This window comes from Corvus kubaryi, unplaced genomic scaffold (genome assembly GCF_017639235.1).
Source record: "Corvus kubaryi isolate FWS band 111438036 unplaced genomic scaffold, C.kubaryi_AGA036_p1.0 133, whole genome shotgun sequence".
Taxonomy (NCBI): Eukaryota; Metazoa; Chordata; class Aves; order Passeriformes; family Corvidae; genus Corvus; species Corvus kubaryi.
The window spans coordinates 35,559,715-35,580,537 of record NW_024580667.1 but is presented as its reverse complement, the minus strand read 5'-3'; the positions used below and the strand labels follow the sequence as shown (position 1 = coordinate 35,580,537).

Here is a 20,823-nt window from a genome sequence, read left to right as displayed (position 1 = left end):
CATCATGAACCTGTGATAAGCTCCTGTGACCAAAGGGAATACTAATTAAGTTTTATTCAATCAAATACAAGCTCGATGGATTGGAGGGATGAGCAGACAAGACCTTCTGAAATTCAACAAGGGCAAATGCAAGGTCCTGCAGCTGGGGAAGAATAACCCCCTGCACCAGCACAGGCAGAGGGCTGATCCGTTGGAAAACAGCTCTGCAAAGAAGGACCTGGTGGTTCTGGTGGACAGCAAGCTGTCCATGAGCTAGCAGTGCCCTTGTGGCCAGGAAGGCCAATGGTATCCTGGGGTGCATCAGGAAGATCATTGACAGCAGGTCGAGGCAGGTGGTCCTGCCCCTCTGCCTAATGCTGGTGAGGCCATATCTGGAGTGCTGTGTCCAGGTCTGGGCTCCTCAATACAAGAAAGACAGGAACTCCTGGAGCAGGTCCAGCAGAGCAGGATGAGGGAACTGGAGCAACTCTCTTACAAGGAAAGACTGAGGGAGTTGGGCTTTCCTGGTCTCAAGAAGAGATGGCTGAGAGGGGCCTCATTAACGTGTATCACTATATGAAGGGAGGGTGCCAAGACGATGGAGCCAGGCTCTTCTCGGTGGTGCTGAGCAATGGAACAGGAGACAACGGGCAAATACTGATACACAGGAATTTCCACATAACATGATGGTGAACTTCTTTACTGTGCAAGTGACTGAGTGCTGGAACAGACTGCCCAGAAAGGTTGTGGATTCTCTCTCACTGGAAATATTCAAGAACTGTCTGTATGCAATCCAGTGCCATGTGATCTAGGACGACCCTGCTTGAGCAGAGAGCTTGGACCAGATATCCCCGTGGTCCCTGCCAACCTGACCCGTTCTGTGTTTCAGTGACTCCGTGTGGCGGGACAGCAGCACGACGTCACCGAGCGCCAGGAGGCGACGCCCCGTGATCTCCCGCGCTTTCCGTCCCGTCCCTCCCCCCCCCCCCCCCCCCCCCCCCCCGGCCCGGCCCGGCCCCAGCTCCGAGTCCCGGCGCGACCCCTCCCTGCCCGCACCGCCCGACTGCCGCTCCGGCCAATCCCGCCGCGGCTGCCCGCACCGCCCGCCAATCAGAGCGCTCCGCCGCCCCTGCCTCCCGCCCCCTGCGCGGCGGCGCACCAATGACACGCGAGGAGACGAACCCCCATTGGGGGTCGGTTGAGCCGCCGCTCCCCGCTGCCCGCCTCGCCCCGAGCCGCCGGGACGTCAAAGGGAGGCAGGGCCAATCGGGGGCGAGGCTCCGTGCGCCGCAGCCAATGGGAGCGCGGCTGGCGCTGCGGCCCCGCCCCTTGTTCCCCCGCCGGCGGCGCGGCCGGCGCTCCCCCTTCCTCCCTCTCCTTCCCTCTCGCAGCAATGGCGGCGACGGAGCAGGAGCAGTTCTACGCCCTCCTCGGCAACCTGCTCAGCCCGGACAATGCGGTCCGCAAGCAGGCCGAGGTAACGGGGCCGCCGCGTCAGCGGCCGCCGAGACGGCCTGTCAGACCCGCCGGGCCTCGCTGGAGGGAGGGAGGGAGGGAGGGAGGAAGGGAGGGGGGCAGGGAGGCGGCGGGGCCGGCCGAGCCCCACGTGTGAGCAGCGGCACCAGCTGCCGCCGGGGCGGCCCGGGCCTTCCCCCGGTCTGCGCGGCGGGGCCGGGCGGTGGCGGCCGTTTTGCCTGGCGGGCGCAGGGCCCGCGCCGGCCCTTGGCCCGTGAGGGCGCGAAGGGTCCCGTTACTCCCCTCGGCGCTCGCCCCGGCGTGTCCGGCACCGCTCTCTCCCCTTGCCCGCCTCGAGACCGCCCCCCCGGGGCCGTGTGGGACAGTCCCCAGGGGCTGCTTGTCCCTGTTGCCCATGGCTGGCTCCGCCTGAGCCGCCTGGCGTGACGGAGCGCGGCCCCGGCCCCTCCGCGCAGGGGGGGGGGGGGCACATGTCGGTGGCGGCAGTAGCGTGTAGGGGGGCCGGCTCTCAGTGGCTCGGGAGCGGAGGCGTTTCCCGAAGGAGGTCAGAGCGGGTGCCTGGCGCGATGGAAGTGCTCTTGTGTGCGCTCCCGAAGCGCCCCTTGCAGGGGCTCCGTGCCCCCGCCCCAACTTGGCCGGCAGGAGCGGGACTGAGGTCCTTCTCTGTTGCCGCCCAGTAGTTTGGTTTTTTAACTTTTCGGAACGGCCGCGTCTGTATTCAAGTGTTTCGTCAGCTAAGAAGTATTTCACCCAAAAGAAGTGTTTTCAATATGCTGAGTCTCTCTTGTTATCAGCAAAAAGTTTTCAGACGTGTTGTTTCAGCTGAAATTCTTTGTGGCGGCTAAGCCACGTTAATTCTTTCTCTCTGTCATGCTTAAGGCTCCATTGTCAAGCCTGGTGGGGAATCTCTCCCGTTGAATTAAATACCAGCGTCTAGGTTTAGCATGAATTCCCGCTGCATGGCTGCATCGGGTCTTTTATCGCTCTCATCACTCCAGCGGTCAGCAGAGTTCAGCGCATTGTTTGGTGAAGAATAAAAAGCATTATTCCCGATGCTGCAGTGAAATTCCTCAAATATGAATCGAGAGTGGGAAGGAGAGGAGACATAAATTTTTAGAAAGCTAGTGAAGTTCGGTATTGATAACTACATTTTCTAGAGAGTCAGCAGGAATTTTTCCCACATTCCTGAACAGAGAGCTGCAATGGAGGCCATTCTCTGGGAGCTGAATTTCTTGCTCTTCTCAACTGCTTACATATAACCTAAAAACATCTCTAAAAACATTTTGAACTTTATTGGAATTATATCAAAGCAAGTTCATAGCGCAGCTATGTTGTAATGCCTATGAAATAAAACATTGGATAAAAACTCTGAAACACAGATTCTTACAACTGGCGTATTTTGTCAGCAACTTGCTTGAAACTGAGTTGTTTTTAATCTTCATAGATACATATGCACTATAGTCAATCAGAAAAAGAAACCTTAATTGATACCCAATCTTTTCTGTTAGTCTGTTAGTTTCCTATAAAAATACAAGGAGTAGTATAACTTTTTACTTATTGAATAGCACTGAATTTGGTATTAGTTTCTGCATATTTCCAAGGTGTGCTGCAAATACTTTTACGGTTTAGGATCATTCAGAGTGGAAGGGTCCTCAGGAGGTCTGTGGTGCTCAAAGCAGTGTCAGCTATCAGGTCAGATCAGGTCACTTGGGGCTTTGTCCTGCTGACTCTTGAAAACCTCTAAGAATGGAGACTGCACAAGCTCTTTGAGTTACTCACTCCTGCTTGACTGTCCTCATTAGGACAGAGAGGTCTGAACCTCTACCAGTCTGAACCTCATTTTTTCAATTTATGCCTGTTGTCTCATTATTTTCTACCATGCATGGCTGTGAAGAACCCCCCCTTAGTCTTCATGGTGAATTAATGAACTTTTACGTAGAAACACAAATATATCTCTACAGTGCAGCTAGACGGACTTAAGTTGTCTATTTATTGAAGTAAGATTTCTTTGGATAAAAGTATTGCATAGCCTTTAAAATACTTGCTTCCTAAAGTCATACAGGACTCATACTTGGTTTTAAACATTAGCATAGTCCAGTCAGTTCTTCAAAGTGTGCTTACTGTTGGAAGGTAGTATTGAAAACATAAAGGATTCAAATAACTGCAGGTAAATTGAATAGCAGGTTTTCATTTGTATCCAGTGAAAACCAGTCAGAATGAGAAATGGATAGACAGGGAACTAAGCAGACTCAGGGTATTTCAGATAGGTTTGGTCATTGAAATAAGAATGAGGAGTGTTCAGTTGAAGACTGAACTCGATGGAGATGAAGAGTCATATACTGTTTGGGAGGATTGTAGTAAAAGCTGTTAAAACAAAAGGATGAAGAAGAAAGCCTGATGATTCCAAACTCATGTTATGTGTGTGGATCTATATGTGTATAATCTGCTCTTGTGAGACCCCCACCTGAGTACTGTGTCCACCTCTGTGGCCCCTAACACAAGAAGGACGTGGACCTGTTGGAGTGGGTCCAGAGGAGGGTCGCAAAGATGGTTGGAGGGACTGAACAGCTCTCCTGTGAAAGACAGGCTGAGACAGTTGAGGTTGTTCAGCCTGGAGAAGACTGGAGAGACCTTAGAGCAGCCTTCCAGTACCTAAAGGGGACCTGCAAGAAGGGTGGGAGAGGGGCTTTTACAAGGGCATGTAGAGATAGGACAAGGAGCAATGGCTTTAAACTTAAGGAGGGCAGGTTTAGCTTAGATAAACGGAGTTAATTTGTCACTGTGAGGATGATAAGGCACTGGAACAGGCTGCCCAGAGAAGCTGTAATGTCCCATTCTTGGAAGTATTTAAGTCTAGGTTGGCTGGGGCTTTGAGCAACCTGGTCTAGTGGAAGGTATCCCTGCCTGTGGCAGAGGGTTTCGAACTAGATGATCTTTAAGGTCCCTTCCAACCCAAAACATTCTGTGATTATGTATATGACCTAGCATGCTCATAACTTAACCTGTCTAGTTGATTGCAATCTGGTTGGTTCATTTTACCATCTGTCCTGTAATGTTGTCTGTTGACTATGAAAGCCTGTCTTCCTCTTACTCATGTGTCTATCTTCTAATAGAGAAACTTTTATTTACTTTATTTGGGTGATTTTATGCTCTTTTATAAAGTGCATTTCTCAGGTTTGGGAGAACATGAGTAGTAAGTGTAGATAATAGGCATTTTCTTGCCTGTGTTATGAAAGTTGGTCATGGTGTGTGAGAAATTTGTACTTCTGTATAAGGTCACTGGGGAAATAACTGTAAACTTAAAGAATACAGTAAGATGTAGCAGAATCCAGGTACATAGTTAGGGTGTGGGCAAGACTGGTAGTAAGATAGGTAGGGCCTGCAAAGAAGACTGCCACCAGCTCAGAGGGAAGCTTCTGTGTTTGGTCATGTATTCCTCGTGCCCCTTTGCTTTAGCATCCTCTGAATTGAGTTTACTGAATTGACAGTTATACCATTGAACAACTGCTTAGGTTGCTGCCATTTTTAGTGAGTTAAACAACACAAAATAGAATTTTATGGTTACCAGAATTGACATGAGGGAAGCCAGCTTTTACTGTGGTTCAGCTCTCTGTGAAAGCATAACTTCAAGTCCATGATGGGCTTGGGTTTAGGGAACCTTCATGGTTTTGTATTATTTTTCGTATTTGTAGATAATAGTGCAATATAAATATATATGTTCATGGAAGAGATTAACCTGAGAAGACTTTCTATTCTGACCCTAAACCTCATTTAATTTTGCAGTCTCCATGAAATGATTAGATTAAATGCAGGGATTCATTGGGGATTCAGAGTCTCATTGACGGTGAGTGTATATTGGCAACTAGAGAGAATATGAAATGAAGATTGACTTTGTGAAGAAGGCCTACTAGGAAGCAGGTACAGCAAGGGGAGGAAGATGATGTCTAATATTAAATGCAAAACTACCTTATTGAAAATAGCAGGTACCCTGTCAAGGTGTGTAAGAGTTTGTTAGAGTATTGGAAGTAGCTGCTGCAGTGTTGCAAATGAGAAGTAAGCAGGCAGAGAACTGATGGAGGTGAGCCTGAGCTTTGCAGAGTAGACTCATTCCTTGAGTTCAGGATGGGATAATGAATATTTGGAAAGGGTGAAGAAATTCTTCTTCAAGACTGTCCACAAAAAGTAACTCAAAGTTAATAAGTATAGAACTATTGCTGAATGTTATGAGGTGTTGCTATTTAGCTTGTAATTCTTCTGCTCCTACCTACATAGGTTTAGTGTATTTTAAAAAAAGCATTTAGAGTTTCACAGTGCTCGCATATACCGTGTTTTGGATAGCAAAAGTTGTTTTCACTCTAGCTTCTAAGTAACAAGGTAATTTTAAAAGGAGTAATGAATAAAATGCGTGCCAGAAGCATGTAAGACAACGTAACTGAACTTTTCATTAAACTTTTCGTTTTTTTAAGAGGGTTTTCCTAAGGAGGAGACTAAATAGCCTCTCCTTCTGAAATTCAGAAAGTTTAAAAATAAATTCAGGTGTTTAAAAATAAGATGTTCTTATTCAAAATGTGTGGTTGAGATGTGTGGCTGCCACATAACATTGTAGAAGGTACAAAAAGGTTCAAAACCAGAGCTGATCAAATTTTTGGACTATGCATTTGTCTGTGATTATTCACCTGTTGGCCACAGCTTGGTCTCAGGCTTCCAAAATTTTTAATTCTTTGATATGATAAAAGCTATGATGGATTCCCAGTAGGATATGTTTGCTGTATGTTGTATTTCTATGAGTTTATGTTCTATTCATGTTTTGTAACTAATCTCCTAAGTGGCAAGTCATGCATACGTAGATCATTCCAATATGACAGATCTTACCAGATAACTAAGATTTTACTCATAATTTTAAAATAGGTCATAAATTTTTATTTTGATAGGTTTAATTTTTTTTTCTGCTATGTTATTTTTTTTAGATTGGATGGATACTGATGTTTTTTTAAAAGGAAAGTCAATTCATACTAGTGCTTAACACATGCTTTCCAATAAATGTTTATAATAAGCTGCATCTCTTTTTGTGCAGGAGACCTACGAGACTATTCCGGGCCCATCAAAGATCACTTACCTCCTGCAGGCAATCAGGAACAATGCTACTCCCGAGGAGGTATGGCTCAATAACCTTGGATTTGTGCAGATTTTCAGGGTGACTTGGAGAAGGGGGGGAGAAATCAGTGTTGATCATTTTGGGATAAATGAGCAAGTTTGGCGTTAACTAAAGTATCTTAATTTACTGCACATTTGTTGAGGGATCACTCATCTTCTCATCTTGTTGCCTAATTCACTAGCTGAGACTTTTTAGTGTAGGATATTTAGTTTTTTGTAAGCAACTGCTTGGATCTCCATTGTTTTCTGTTGTGTGCTTTGTGTAATGAATGTTATTTTTCATTAAATGTGTAACTAGTATGTGACTTACTGTCATGTTTCTTCAAGTTACAGTTGAGAAATTATTTCCATTTGGGGTCCTGTGCCTAAACATGTTAAACTTGTGTGTTGTCTGAAACTTAAAGTGCTTCTTAGGTCGTCTAGCAGTATTCTAGAGTGAGTGGAGAGCAGTCTGAGCATTATACATATTTTTTAATCTGGGCATAAAGTAAGTGTGCCTTTTAGTTGCTCCTTGGTTTTGTAAAGGCTCACAACTTTAGCAATCAGTTAAAAGTACTTACTGGTAAAACTATTATTCACTTGGATAAGCAGTGAAGAACTACTAAGCTTTCAAGATATTACAAATTTTAGAGTCACTTAAAAGTAAAAATGTTTTACTTTTTCAGGTTTTCAGATTTAAAGTTTTACTGAGCATTGGAAGAACGTAGCATATAGAATTCCTGAGTAATATTCTTAGAGCCTAAGTGTGCTGTTTCTCTATAGATAACAATTTCTCCTGGTAGACTGTATTCAATTTAGAGTTAGTTGCCATTTGTGCTTTTTAATGCTAAGAAAGTATCAGCTTACCCATACTGATGCTTATCGATCTACAAAGTTGTGTTCTTCTGTCAGAAACCTTCAATATTGTACTAGCACCTCGTTGCATAAGAGGTATCTAGTTTTCCTTTCTGCCCCTCTGAGATGTTGCAAATGATAGAAAAGTGTAGATCAGTGTTACTACAAAGTGTAAATAAATAGTTTTTCCATGTGTTTGCTGATTTTATTCCCTTTACATCAGCTAAGGAAATAACCCAGTGTAAAATGCAGGAATCTTGCCAATGACTTGGATTCCAACTTGCAAAGTACACAAAAAACTTTTCACCTATAGAAGTTACTCTTGCCAAAGACATCAAAGGCTAACATTTGTAGAATAACTTGACATTTATCTCCACCAATGGATTAATCAGAGAAAGGTTTAAATGTTAGCTCTTAACATAAGTAAACATTAGGTGCTGGACTCAAAAAATCCTGATTAATGAAACCTGCAAGCACCCTCTCTTCCCTGTAAATCCAAGTACTTAGTAGCCTAATTAGAGCTTAAGTGAAGTAATTCCCATGCTCAATCTAAACACTGCATATAAACATGCTGGGAAACATTCTGTGCATATTTAATATGGTGCTGGTATCACAGGTAATTTCTCCATATGTTTTATATGGATCCAAATGCTGAGCAGAGTATTGCGTGTCACCAGTGGATAGAGCTTTGGGCCTGGTACGCGTTCTCTGAGCACATTGAATGTACCAGCACCGCCAAACACAGGATGCTGGAAGGAGCTTCAGAACTTTAAATATCCCTTGTCCAGGCTATGTGAAAGTTCGATTCAGATCCCTCTTCATCCCGAAGCCTCTGTATTGCTTTACCTCCTTGCTGGAAAACTAGGCTGAAGAAAATACTCCATCCTGTTTGCGTGAGTTGGGTGTCTGTGTTGTAGAGAGTACAAGATTTGTAGGACTATTCAGACAGCAGTTGTGGAAATCCTGGCTCTGCAAGCCAGTAGTTTTGGCATTTAAGTAGAAAAACAGGGATGCAGATCGTGCTCCCAGTACCCTTTGCATTTGACATAGAAAACACCATTAAACTAGATTAGGAATAACTCTTTTAACTAACTGTATAACAGGTTTTCTCCTAACCAGATGCCTGAACTATGGAGTCACCTTTTTCCTCTGTTCTTATTTCATCCTTTCCTAATAGCAAAGCAACGCTGTTCACAGAAGTGCAGGGAAGCATCTGACTGAACAGTTAGAACACTTCTGTGCCCGGTAATGTGCTAGTTTGTATACCTCAGTCTGAGGAGGGGCTTGGACCCAGGTCCTTACTTCCTGTCTCACTGTTACAAAGTTAGGACTCTGCTTTCTATGCAACTGCATTTTAAAAGGCTGTACAGAAAGGTGATCTATATTCACAGTTTATTTGACTTGTTTTATTCCTAGGACTTGTCTTAGATGTTAGAAGCTGTTACTTTGCATAAATCTTTGAGAGGAGCGGAAGTTCTGCATTTTCTCCTGCATTTATTTCTTCTTGGTTATCTCTGGATTGGCAGGTTTTGATTGTGTCCTAATTTACAGATGACTGATAAAATAACAAATGCTCTGTAAAACTGTTTCTGCTGTATTCATAGTCTTCTTGGAGGGCCCTGACCTCTCCCCAACCTCTGCCCGTATTGTCACATGAAGGGATGCATTTCTTAGTTTGAAGACTGCTGTTGTGGACAGCTTCCTGATCAGCTTTTGGGAAAGAAGGCAGCCTAAGGATGCACCACAGTTCTGCCTTTGGGTTGTCTGTGGACCTTGGGCACTCTGTGCTTTGAATTCCACATAGGACTAGCTCCCATAATGACATTGTGCAAGTCCATCTTTGGATCATGTCCTAAATGTTCTTTACTTCCATCCCTGCATGTTTTCTTCCTTGAGGACTTGAAAGGAACAGTGAAACAAAAGTAAAATTCACCGTGACAGTGCTACACAGGCTAGTCAGACCTTTTCTTACGAAGTTTGTAGGGTTATGTGGATGCTTTGAATACCGGTGAAGAGCATGGTGTCCCAGATTGCTGTTCATAATTCTGCTGCTGCCCTGTTTAGCAAATTCGTTTTCTTCTTGTGCCTTGGTTCCATCATCCCTAAACTACTAAAACATTTTTAACACCCTGCAAATTCTACTAATAAGAAGCAATATGTTGAAATTTGAGTATTATGACTACTTTTTATATTAATAACTTTGACACCTCAGTTGCATGTGAGCCTCTCAGTAATTTAGACATGCAGAAGACCCAATGCTGGGAAAAATGTGCTCTTTTTATGCTTCATTGGTAGCTGGAATTTCTTCTTTGGGATGTATGCTTTATATTGTTCCTCTCCTCATTAAAAGCTATTGCCACTAAATTGCAGGATTTTAAAATGCTTGTTTGAGTAAATATCTTGAAATACTTAAGCATAAAAGAACCTTTGGGGTGTGTGAAAAATACATATATTCTTTCTTAGAGTAGAAGAAACAGCCCAGGAGGTGCCATTAATTCAGCCATGTTTGTCATAATTAAATTGACAATGATAGTTTTCATATGTAACTGAATATCTGTTGAGGAAAATATGCCAATTTTTTATTATTAGAAGTCAGATGCTCATTTGTCACTGCTTCAAACACTTGACTTTGCTTTAGGGATTTCAGGGATTGTTTTTTTACTAAGCTAGTAACTATAACCAGGAGATAATTCATGTGCTGATCTTGTGTCTTTTTGTATGCCTTGCTACTTGTGTTTTTACTTTGCAATCAGTCTGTTTATTTTAAATTCTTCAGAGTTTGAAATTCTTGTTTTTGTAAAGCATGTAGTCTCAACCTCTATTCCCTGTCTGTCCACCTATTATTACTTCATGAAAGAATATAATACAATGCGAGTTCAGTCATTATCTGATGTCAGGAAATATGTACTGAAGCGCAATGCCTTGAGTAAGGGAAGACATAACACCAGAGTTTGTGCTGCGTTTAGTCCCAGTAAACTTGCTCCCCACTCAAGGCATTTCTATGTAAGTTTACCATACTAATGAGGAAAAATTTAATCTTTCCCAATGTTGGTGCTCCAAGGGATGGGAGAAGGAAAGATACCATTATATTGCCGTACCATTAAGTTTTTGGACACACTGTTAGTGAGATTCCCACAGGCAGTGAGGAAAGAATGTCCTTCCAAACTCATGTTCCTGGTGTGACAGCCTATTGGTAGAGAATCTTGGCTTCTGATGGAACTACAGCACAGGTGGGCACTGTGACTGTTCACCTGCTGCCTTCCTTAGATCTACTAGGGAAGAGCTAATCCTACATATGTGGTGGCCTTAGTCCATGCTGGAGATGGTGAGGAGGAGATAAGGAATGATCAAGAGTTGCGTCCAGTTCTACACCTTTCCTTCTGCTGGTACTGAGACACTTTGTGTGTGCTACTCTTTAGCTGTACAGAAGAGAGCTGGGTAGATTAGAAAAAGACACAGTGAGTCTGGAGACTGTAGAACATAAGAATAGTATCTTGGGTGATGTTCTAGCAATACCTGATATTTAAAGGATATGTTAGAAGTTGACACTTTGCAGCAGTTTGTGTTTCACATCTATAGGTTATGCTGTAATAATATAATTGAGAAATTGGAATTGATTACTTTTGCTGCTCATTGAATGTTTTTGAATTTCAAAGGCTTATAAATGAAACTGTTTGTCATTCAAGTGCACATTAAATAAGAATACCTTACAAAAAAAATTGAGTTTGGATTATTTTTTGTGAGAATTTACCACACATAAGGTTTTGTTACATTTGTTAAACTTCACAAGTTTCAGTGGTGATTTTTAGTTACTGTGTGTCCTTAAAGAAATACTAGTTGGTGAACATTCTATTAAGTTATTCAGAGTGCTTCGTGTTCTTTTTGCCTTTAGTGTATGTGTTGCTCTATTAATTTTGAATTATTAAGCAATGTTTTTTGCTTCTAGTTCATGTACAATTGTAAATAATACAGATATGTAAATGATACTGTTGTAGAATAGGTGTATGAATACAGGAAACAAGATTTTAATATGTGGTATTGAGGTTCCTATGCTTACGTTCAAGTTTGAAGAAAAAAGTTTCGTCCTAGGGCTGCAAAACTCTGAAAGCTTTGTTTTGATTTTGATTTGGGGTTTTTTTTGCATATGTGGCTTTTTTATTGTTCAGAGAAGAGTTTTATTTGCCAAATTCTAACTGTAGGTTCCTGAATCTAGCTTTAAATTTAGTTGTTTGAGAAAGTGAAGGAGGGTTTACAGGTTAATTATCTGACAAAGTTGTCCCAATAAGTCACTTTTTAATCCAAAAAAACCTGTCTGGATTATAATGACCTCATTAGACCATTTAAAATAGAAAGAATGCATGCTTTAAAGATGTTTCAATAATACAGCTGAGTCCTTAACTTGCCACAAAATATGTCTGAGGTTCAGCTGTAGAAAAATCCTAAATACCTCAGTACTATGGTTATTTATTTGAAAAGCTGTAATTGTCAGAAACATGGTTGTTAGCTTATGTTTCTTTAGTATGGTTTTTTTTTGTTACGATAATTGTCATCTATTGCTTGAGAAGTATTCCATTCACCAAAGAAGTGTACACAATGGAAGTGTCATTTGGAAGCATGATGTCAGTGTTCCCTTGTAGGAGCGTGATTATCGTATCAAACACTTCCACACACATACTTCTCCTTCAACAGGCTCGGCAGATGGCAGCTGTCCTTCTGCGCCGCCTGTTGTCATCTGCATTTGAAGAAGTTTATCCAGCTCTGTCACCTGAGGATCAGACATCAGTCAAAAGTGAATTGCTGCTCTTCATCCAGTTAGAAGTACAGTCCACTATGAGAAAGAAAATATGTGACATAGTTGCTGAATTGGCCAGGAATTTAATAGGTAATTTATTTATATAAGTTGATATAGTGGTAACACATTTGTGTATTGATAGTTGTATTTGTATCTCTTGTTGTCTAGTCCGGCTGAGGTGTTTGCACATGATGTGCTAACTGATTCCATGGCTTGTAACAGAACCTAATATTTGTTCACATTATCCTTAACCAGATAAAAATAAGATTCTTAAACTCTGTTTTTTAAATTGCTCAAGTTTAGGTGAAATTGTATTAAGGTTTATAAACCCAGTTTTGTGTCAGTTGTCATAAATTATGCAGAACATTGCATCAGTTTCTTTTTTTGAGTGCTGCTATATAGCAGCAAATAGAGATCATCTTCTATAGTGTTTTTAGATAGAACATTTCACAATATTTTACCTTGTGACTTAGGCATGTCTTCAGGGTCTTTTAAATTAATTTCAGTAGTGATGACTGGTTTTCCTGCACAGTTGAGATCTCACCACTCTGAAGTTTGCTTATCCTAAAACTTGGTTGTATTTAATGTAGATGAAGATGGCAACAACCAGTGGCCAGAAGTTCTGAAATTCTTATTTGACTCTGTCAGCTCTCAAAATGTGGGATTGCGCGAGGCTGCTCTACATATTTTCTGGTAAGCTACTTTTTTGTAGGATAGCAAAATCATGTCTGAAAATATAAGAAAAACTGTTACAACTTAATTAACTAGCAATCATATTTATTTCATTTATTTTGTTGTATTGTGGCTTACTTAACTCTAACATGTATAGTTACAATCTGTAACTTAAACAATGGATAAGTTTGAAATAGTAGTTTAACCTTAACTTGTGTGAAGTTTTATTAATGTTTTGTTCTTATCCTTAGGAATTTTCCTGGAATTTTTGGGAATCAGCAGCAACACTATTTGGACGTCATTAAGAGAATGCTGGTTCAGTGTATGCAAGATCAGGAGCACCCCTCAGTAAGACCTTTATGTTCTTTTGGGTTTTTAATACATTCTGAGCATAGGAACTCAGTGCAGTAGTCTCAAACATGAAGGTTAAACCATAGATTTCAGCCAGAGAATTGCATTACCTGAAACTGATGTACATACAGAGTTTTGACTATGCCTGCTGCAAAACAAAAGGCTCAGACCCTTTCATGGTCTTGAAGCTGACTGGCTGCTCATATCTGTGTTGCTTAGGCCCAGATTCTTCCCTAGTTATGCTAGGAGAAACCCAGTTGCAGTGGCCCCAAGCAGAGGGTTTTAGCCAGCAGCATTGAGGAGTCAGAAACTCCTTGTTAAATTCTCTTTTCTGGCCTTTGTGTTTATAAGTCTGTAGTGTCTCTACATACAGTATCTGTACATGGTATGTCTCAAAATTCTGAATATACGACAGCTTCTTGAACTGTTCATGCATGTTTTGCTCTAAGGGTGTGTAAGCCAGCCTTTCTTTTTTGGAAGGCTTCAAATTAATTGATTTGTGCAGAGAATTGTACTTTGAAAATGTTTCTCTTGTTGTGGAAAATGCTGGGCAAGGATAGGAAACCCTGCTGTGGTATATGGGTTCAGTTTGCTGCTTCCCCGTGGATTATTTTTTCTGACCTTTGAAAGTCAACTGAGTAACATTTTCTAAAGTACCACAAGTCATGCCTTTAAAGAAGCATGTCTTAAACACTTAGATCACTCTTCTTGAAAAATGAGACTGACACTTGCATGCAGATTTGAAGTTTTGATGGAAGTTGAAAACAATAGGGTTTTTTTCCTGTTTTCTTTCCATAAATGAAAACCACCAAAACAAAAACTAGGGAATACTTGCCAGCTCATAATATGATAAACTTTTTGTATTGTAGACAGCATAGATGCTGACGGTCTTCATTATCACTTTACCATAATTTGAAGTAAAATGTAAAATCCCATGTTGAAAACTAACAAAAGCATGTTTTAGTACTAGTTCCTCACATTTCTTTCTCCAATCGTGTCTTCTAGATCAAGACTTTGTCTGCTAGAGCTGCAGCTGCCTTTGTGCTTGCTAATGAGCTCAATGCTCCCCTTCTTAAACATTTTGCAGACTTGCTACCTGGAATCTTGCAGGTAAGCAACCAAACAAGTAACACTTAATGTGTCGTTACTGTCTGTATTGACTGTACCAAATGTAAATTATTGGTCTGCAAATTCGTGAATTTTTGCTGAGACCTGAATTAACTGAGCCTGTTAGCCAGACAGTCGCCAGCGAGATAAAGGGGAGACTAATAAGGAATTTTGCAAACAGAGGATAATTGATAGGGTTTTAAGGAAAACAGCTCAGTGCTGATTAACTTACGCAGTGTTACAGAGACAAATGAGTTAAAATTCTTTGTAAGGTATATAGGTCAAAATCATACAGCTTTTAAATTAACCATGGTATTGAAATACAGTTTAAATACAGGCTACCCTGAGATTTGACGTAATCTGTAATTGGGGGAATTCATGGACCTGTGATATCCTGTATCTCTTCAATTTAGAGGAAAACAGAATTATTCTGAACATAGATTCTCAGACTGAGAAAGAGAGTCTGTAGAAATTATCTTTATTGTTTGATTAATTAGGAAATTGCAAATAAAATGCCATTTTAAGCTTCATATAATTTCTGAGGCTGGATTAGATCTCTTAGATGGATGAATTTCAGCAGAAGTTGAAATTCTAGTGTAAGAATTTTGCAGAGAAGCCTATTATAAACCAAACCAGAGACAGGAATGGTTTGAGCTCTGAAGGATAACAATTTCACAGTACACTTCCCTTTCTATGTCGAGAAACAGTGGAAGCAACTAAGTACCTATGATAACAGAGGATGTGAACTTCTGATGATTTTAAATTAGGCTAAATTTACATTAAAGACAGACTTCTCACTACAGTCAGAACAGCAGGTTCCTGTTGACAGTGTGAACTGTAAACTGCGTCTGCTTTGTGGCAAGCTGAAGAAAAATTGTGCCAAATCTACTGGTGTCTGCAACTGATGGAATTCTGCTTGATCTTAAATGGAAACTGAGAGGAATTTATTCAAATCATCTGAACTTGAAAATGGGCTATTCTAGTGCGTATAAGTTAAGTGCTTTGATATTGAGGTCTTTATTTGGTGGTTAGTCCCTGTCTGTGCCTTTGTCAGTAACAATTTTGTTTAAAAGTTGTAACTGCCTGAGAGGACCTTGGCTACACAGTACTGTGTAAGTGTGGGTGAGGCAGGGTTTGGGGTGGTCATGCCATTTGTCTTGATGTTTGGCACTTAAATAATGTGTGGGTTTTAAATTTTGGGCTAATAGCCCACTCTGTGTGCTATAACTTTCAGTGCTACTGTTAGACTATTTAGACACCATAAAAACACATGCACTCAGCTTGCTTTTTCAAGCTTTATTTTGCAAATATAGAGCACAGAGCTGTGTTATGAAATCTGTCTTTTTGAAGTACTTACTCCAGGAAAAACTAGATTTTCTGGCTGTGGTAACACAAGAAGGGTATGAAGATCCGAATTTATAAATAGGAATGTGTTAGAATAGTGGTGAGTGACCTTTGGAGGCAGTTGGATGCTTTTTTTGTTGCTGTTGAAATTAATTTTGTTGAAATACTGACGCAGTAAAAAAGCTAAAAATAAAATTCTGACTTGGCATATCAGTTCTTTCAATACAAGATCTATAATAGTTATGCTGGAAGTTGAACTTCTAAAACTTTTTTAAAACTGACAGTTGAAACTTTTACCCAAAGCTTTATCCTGCACTGGAGGTAAAAGCAGATAGAACTTTACTGACTTCCCTGGATGTTGTTTGATACTACAGGAAAGTGCCTCTGCCTTTTAGGGCTCACTTTTCACTTTGAGCTGCTTTCTTCAGAAAACCAGTCTTGCTTTAAAAAATTGTCAGAGCTGCAGTGGGTATAAAATACAGTTTTGCAGAAACTTCCAGTAAATATTACATTATCCTTTGAGAGAATCAGAGGATGTGGTAGCTATTAGACCAAAAGGCCCTAACCGTGACAGATTTTTTTTTTTTCCAGATTTTTCCAGAAAATTTCTGGTACTAGAAGATGCTGCTTCTGTATTGAAAGTGTGGGTTATATAAGTGCCGTTATCAAAAATGTTGAATTCTAGACTTAAATATTAAAAATCATTCAGTTACTCACTTCAAAAAATGTTTCAACATTAGGAAGGCATAAAATACCTTGCTAATGAAAATTCTTTTCAAAACCCCAGAAGTGTGTCTAAAGACTTTTTTCTTTGGAGCCTTGTTTACTTCTAGATTCTAACACCATTGAGTAACTGTGTTCTGTTTTGGCACTAAAATATCACCCTGATCAGTTAAAAGTAAGTTTTAAATTACTTTTCAGAATATGGATGTGGGTTAGGAAAGATGGTTGCAAAAAGCTTGATTTCTTTTTCTCTTTTCCATGTCCTGTGACTGAAAGCTGAAAGGTCTGCTCTAATTTGGTGCCTCTGGAGTGATGTCTGGAAAAAACCTCTTTAATCTTGTGATTCCTGGTGCCTATAAGCATAGGCTATTCAAAACTTTTCTTATGTAACAGGCAAAAGAGGAGTTAGGCTCATTTTCCTTCTTCTGGCCAGAGTTACTTTCTTTTAAATGGATTTTGAAGTTGTTCTTGTCAGAACTCGGTGGTTTTGCATGTTGGAGCCTCTGATGTGTGACCTTAATTCCTTCTGAGTGTCTGCAGTGTTAGATTTGAACATTGTGAGCCATAACGTAGTTGTAGAAAACTTGTCGTTTTGGATGCTGCATGGTATCCTGTTATGGATTTATGCACACAGGTCACTGTAGCAGGGTCTGACTCTAGGATCCTGCTTAAAGCCAGAGTGAAGGCTTCCAGTTAATTGTATCCTGTTAGTTCTCAGGTTACAGCTTGAGCTGGTGCCTTCAGAGAGGGACCCCTATCCCAATTCATGCCTCTCAATTGTACATGTGCCCGGATGGCCCAGTCCCCAGCCATTTATTTCTGGTTGGTGGTCTCTTGGTTTCTTGCTGGTTTTCACTGTTGCAGGGCTGATCTTCTGATTAAGTTACTTCATTCTTTTGGAATTGTCTGCTTGATTCTTGTCTTCTTCATTCTGCTTGTATATGCTGGAATCAGCTAGTTCATTGTTAGAAGCATTAGTTTTAACAAAAAGTTTACTCTGGTCAGTTCTTGTGGCCTAAGGCTTTGGCTACTTATCTACTAATGCTAAATGAAGCTGTTCAGAGAAACAACAATACAATTAATGAAATTCCTTCTATAACACTGGTCGTATTCATAATGTTGTTTGTTTTTATTTAATCTTATCTCCATCTTACCTTTTTATAGGCTCTAAATGATTCCTGCTACCAAAATGATGATTCTGTTCTGAAATCCCTTGTAGAAATTGCAGATTCTGTTCCTAAGTATTTACGACCACATTTAGAAGCTACTTTGCAGCTAACTCTGAAGGTAAAGCTAGGAATGTTTTTCAAGAATCACTTTTTCCACCCCAAAACTTCTATTATAACCATTTACTCTAATCTTTTGGGTTGTAGTTGTGTGCAGATGCCAGTCTCAGTAACATGCAGCGTCAGTTGGCGCTTGAAGTAATTGTGGCCTTGTCAGAAACTGCTGCTGCTATGCTGAGGAGGCATACAAATATTATTGCACAAGCCAGTAAGTATTTTCCTCATTTTCTTTCTTGAAACAGTTATCCTTTACAGTATTAAATTGACTTTGCAGTTGGTCAGTGGCAAAACCACATCTAACTGAGAGTTTGCTGGTGCTGGTAACTTACAACAACTCAATTTAATGTCACCTAATGGAGTAACCCCCTTCCTATTATGACTCTTCAGAAATTAAGCTGTGTCTATGCAGCACCAAAAATTTGAATAAAAATACAGTGGACTCTTACTATTAGATGTTTCCAAGGAAAACACTACTTGAATGCTTTTCTGCTGGCTTTGGAAAATTTTACTGTGACAAAAAAAAAGGCATTTAGTTCTGAAGTTCTATGTTTGAAGTTCGGTATGTAGGCCAGATACTCTGTGCCGCTGGCAAGCGAAGACTGAAGGAATTCAGCATGCATGTTGAGCATCAATGTTGAGTTAAAGCTGTGAATTAAAAAATCAGATGCTGGTATAAATACATAGAAATAATCTAATTAGTCTATTTAACATGCAGATGGTAAAGTCTTTGAAGAAGCACTTTTAAAATCATGCATTATTATTTGAAATGCTAAAAATAAATGTCTTCTGGGCAGCCCCAGCATCAGTGCTGTTTGCACTGGTGTTTCTCTGCCTTTTAAACCTTTTGTGTGACTAGATCAGGGCACTGGCACAGCAGTGTAGCCTGCTTTTCCCTCCCTGTTACACTTGGGTTTGTCTAAATTCTTGCTTGTTTTCTGACACTTGCATAGAAGGCAATTTTTTTGTGTGCACTCAGGCTGAGGAAGGTTGTATAGACGTCACTAAAGTTATAAAACTTCTGTTGGAAAATGCTGTAAACTGGATCTGCTTGGCTTAAGTGTTTAAAATATTGACAAGAGGTTTTGTTTGCTAGTACGATAGTTTTTTGAAGAAGAGGTTCTTTTAGAGCATATTTTGAAATCTGTAAATTTTCAGAACACTCTATTTTCACTCCATCCTGTAGCTTGTTGGAATTATTAACACTTGACACTTGCTGACCCCACATCATTACAAGCTTCTTACTTGGTCAGAAGAGAAGTACCTCTTACTTCTTTAGAATGTATTCCTATTATTGGGTTGCTAGTTGCTGCCTAGGAATGAAATACTTCTATTAAGATAAAGCACTGTATGGGAATGAATTGTAATTTCATTTGCAATTCATTCTGAAATTAGTCTTATTAATGTATCATTAAGGAGAAAAACATTTATTTTGCAGAGCTAGTAAAGCAGTTGTGTTCGGGGAATGATAAAAAGGTAGCAAAAGAGGGTTGCTTTTGTCTTGGCTCTGTGTCTTAGTTTAAAAGGTTTTCTGTTTTCATTCAACTGAGAAGTTGCTAGATCACTTGATACGCCCAGCTAAAACTGGGACTTAGGCAAAATTATCATCTTGTGCTGGTTTTACTGCGCGCAATGCTGGTCTAGGAGTGTGTGTCCTGTGTGCCAGTTAGCTGCTCAGGAATCCACTTTAAGATTTCCCTTCTTGAGCTCACAGGATTGCAGAGCGTTTTGTTGCTCTGATAAAGAAGGAGGCTTAGTGGGCTTATGCTTAACTTGTTTATAAGTTAATTAAATGTTGAGGGCTTCTTGGGACAATTTTGAAATTTCTATGGACACTCTACATTTTTTAAAAAACTTTTTGTGAAGCTACTCTTACTGACAAACACACTCACATAAAACATCAAGAAGAAACAAGACATTGTAGGTTCTAGATACAATTATGGCCAGAGCACATTGGATGAGAATTTGCTCCCAACCTTGTTTGTTAGTAGCAACAAACACTGATGTGACTTTTTGGAACCGCATAGCATTTATGTCAGATGATGTTTGTCTTCCATATTCCATAGGTGTTGTGACAATACATGATTCTCATGTGCGTGCTTATGCGTGTCTGTGTCAAACTTCTTGACTGTAATACTTTGGCGTTTTATTGATGTCTAATAAGTGTATATAAAATTCTAACACGTGGGCATCATGGTAGAGAGATCATAGTGTCCGTTATCTTGATAGTATATAAAAGCCCTCTGGAGGTTTTTGCAGATGTAGAATATTCTCTGCCTGAAAATACAGAAACACACCAAGCAAATAAATCCATAATTTGATCTTTTCTTGATACTTGCCCTACAATGCTGTCAGTGAGCAATATTTTTTTAATGTCGTCAGTTGACCAGAAGTTTCTGATCTGTCCAGCTGTGTGGTGGTGAGTTTGCTTAGGGTGTTGCCTCTGTGGTAGACTACAATAGTTTGGGTATACTGTGAAATTCAGCAGTTGCAGTATACTTGATCGGTTCCAGTAAGTCTCATTAACAGCATGGACAGTTACTGGATGCCTACTAGTTTTTCAGGTAGGTTGCTGTAAAGGGCAGTTAGCTGTGATGGCTGTCTTCAAGATGTGTGGTAGGCTGTCCTAAAAAAGATTGTTAAAGGTGGAAGGCTGAGTATTTGACTGAAACCTTTTGTTTCCAGGTCAAAGTGAAACTTTGTTGCATAAATGATACTAAATTCAAACAACTGCTCTGAGCGATTGGTGTGTAATACAAAGTAAAGAAGTGCTTCAGAGCGCCTTACTGTGCTTTGAAAGTGCAAGGTGGGCTTTTCACCCCTTGTGCTTCTGAAGGGCACAGGAACTGGCATACTTAATTAGAGCACTGTGCTCCTTCCTCCTGTGAGAACTCGTCAAAATAGGTGATGTTTATTGCATAGTAGCTTAATGCTGTGATAGAGATTTTGTAATAGTCTCTATAAAGACTTAGAATGAGAAGAATGGACAGAATCAATCTACAGAAGTAGGAGTAGAAAACTGGTGGATTATAATGTGCTAGATAATGTTCATGATACAAAAGCAAAATTTGCATTAGGTGGAAAAAAGGAAATCTCAAATTCTAGACC

The 20,823-nt window shown here is 40.5% G+C and overlaps 1 protein-coding gene across 1 annotated transcript in view; it reads left to right on the top strand.

Annotated features, from left to right (window-relative positions):
* Positions 1-1,307: 1,307 nt before the first annotated feature.
* Positions 1,308-20,823, top strand: part of IPO5 (importin 5) — a 43,519-nt gene continuing 24,003 nt past the window's right edge. The window contains exons 1-8 of the mRNA XM_042043476.1: positions 1,308-1,456; positions 6,530-6,610; positions 12,133-12,325; positions 12,826-12,928; positions 13,159-13,255; positions 14,264-14,368; positions 17,597-17,719; positions 17,806-17,926. Of these exons, the coding sequence (XP_041899410.1) occupies positions 1,373-1,456; positions 6,530-6,610; positions 12,133-12,325; positions 12,826-12,928; positions 13,159-13,255; positions 14,264-14,368; positions 17,597-17,719; positions 17,806-17,926 (907 nt within the window). The 5' untranslated portion in view covers positions 1,308-1,372. The remainder of the gene's footprint in view (positions 1,457-6,529; positions 6,611-12,132; positions 12,326-12,825; positions 12,929-13,158; positions 13,256-14,263; positions 14,369-17,596; positions 17,720-17,805; positions 17,927-20,823) is intronic.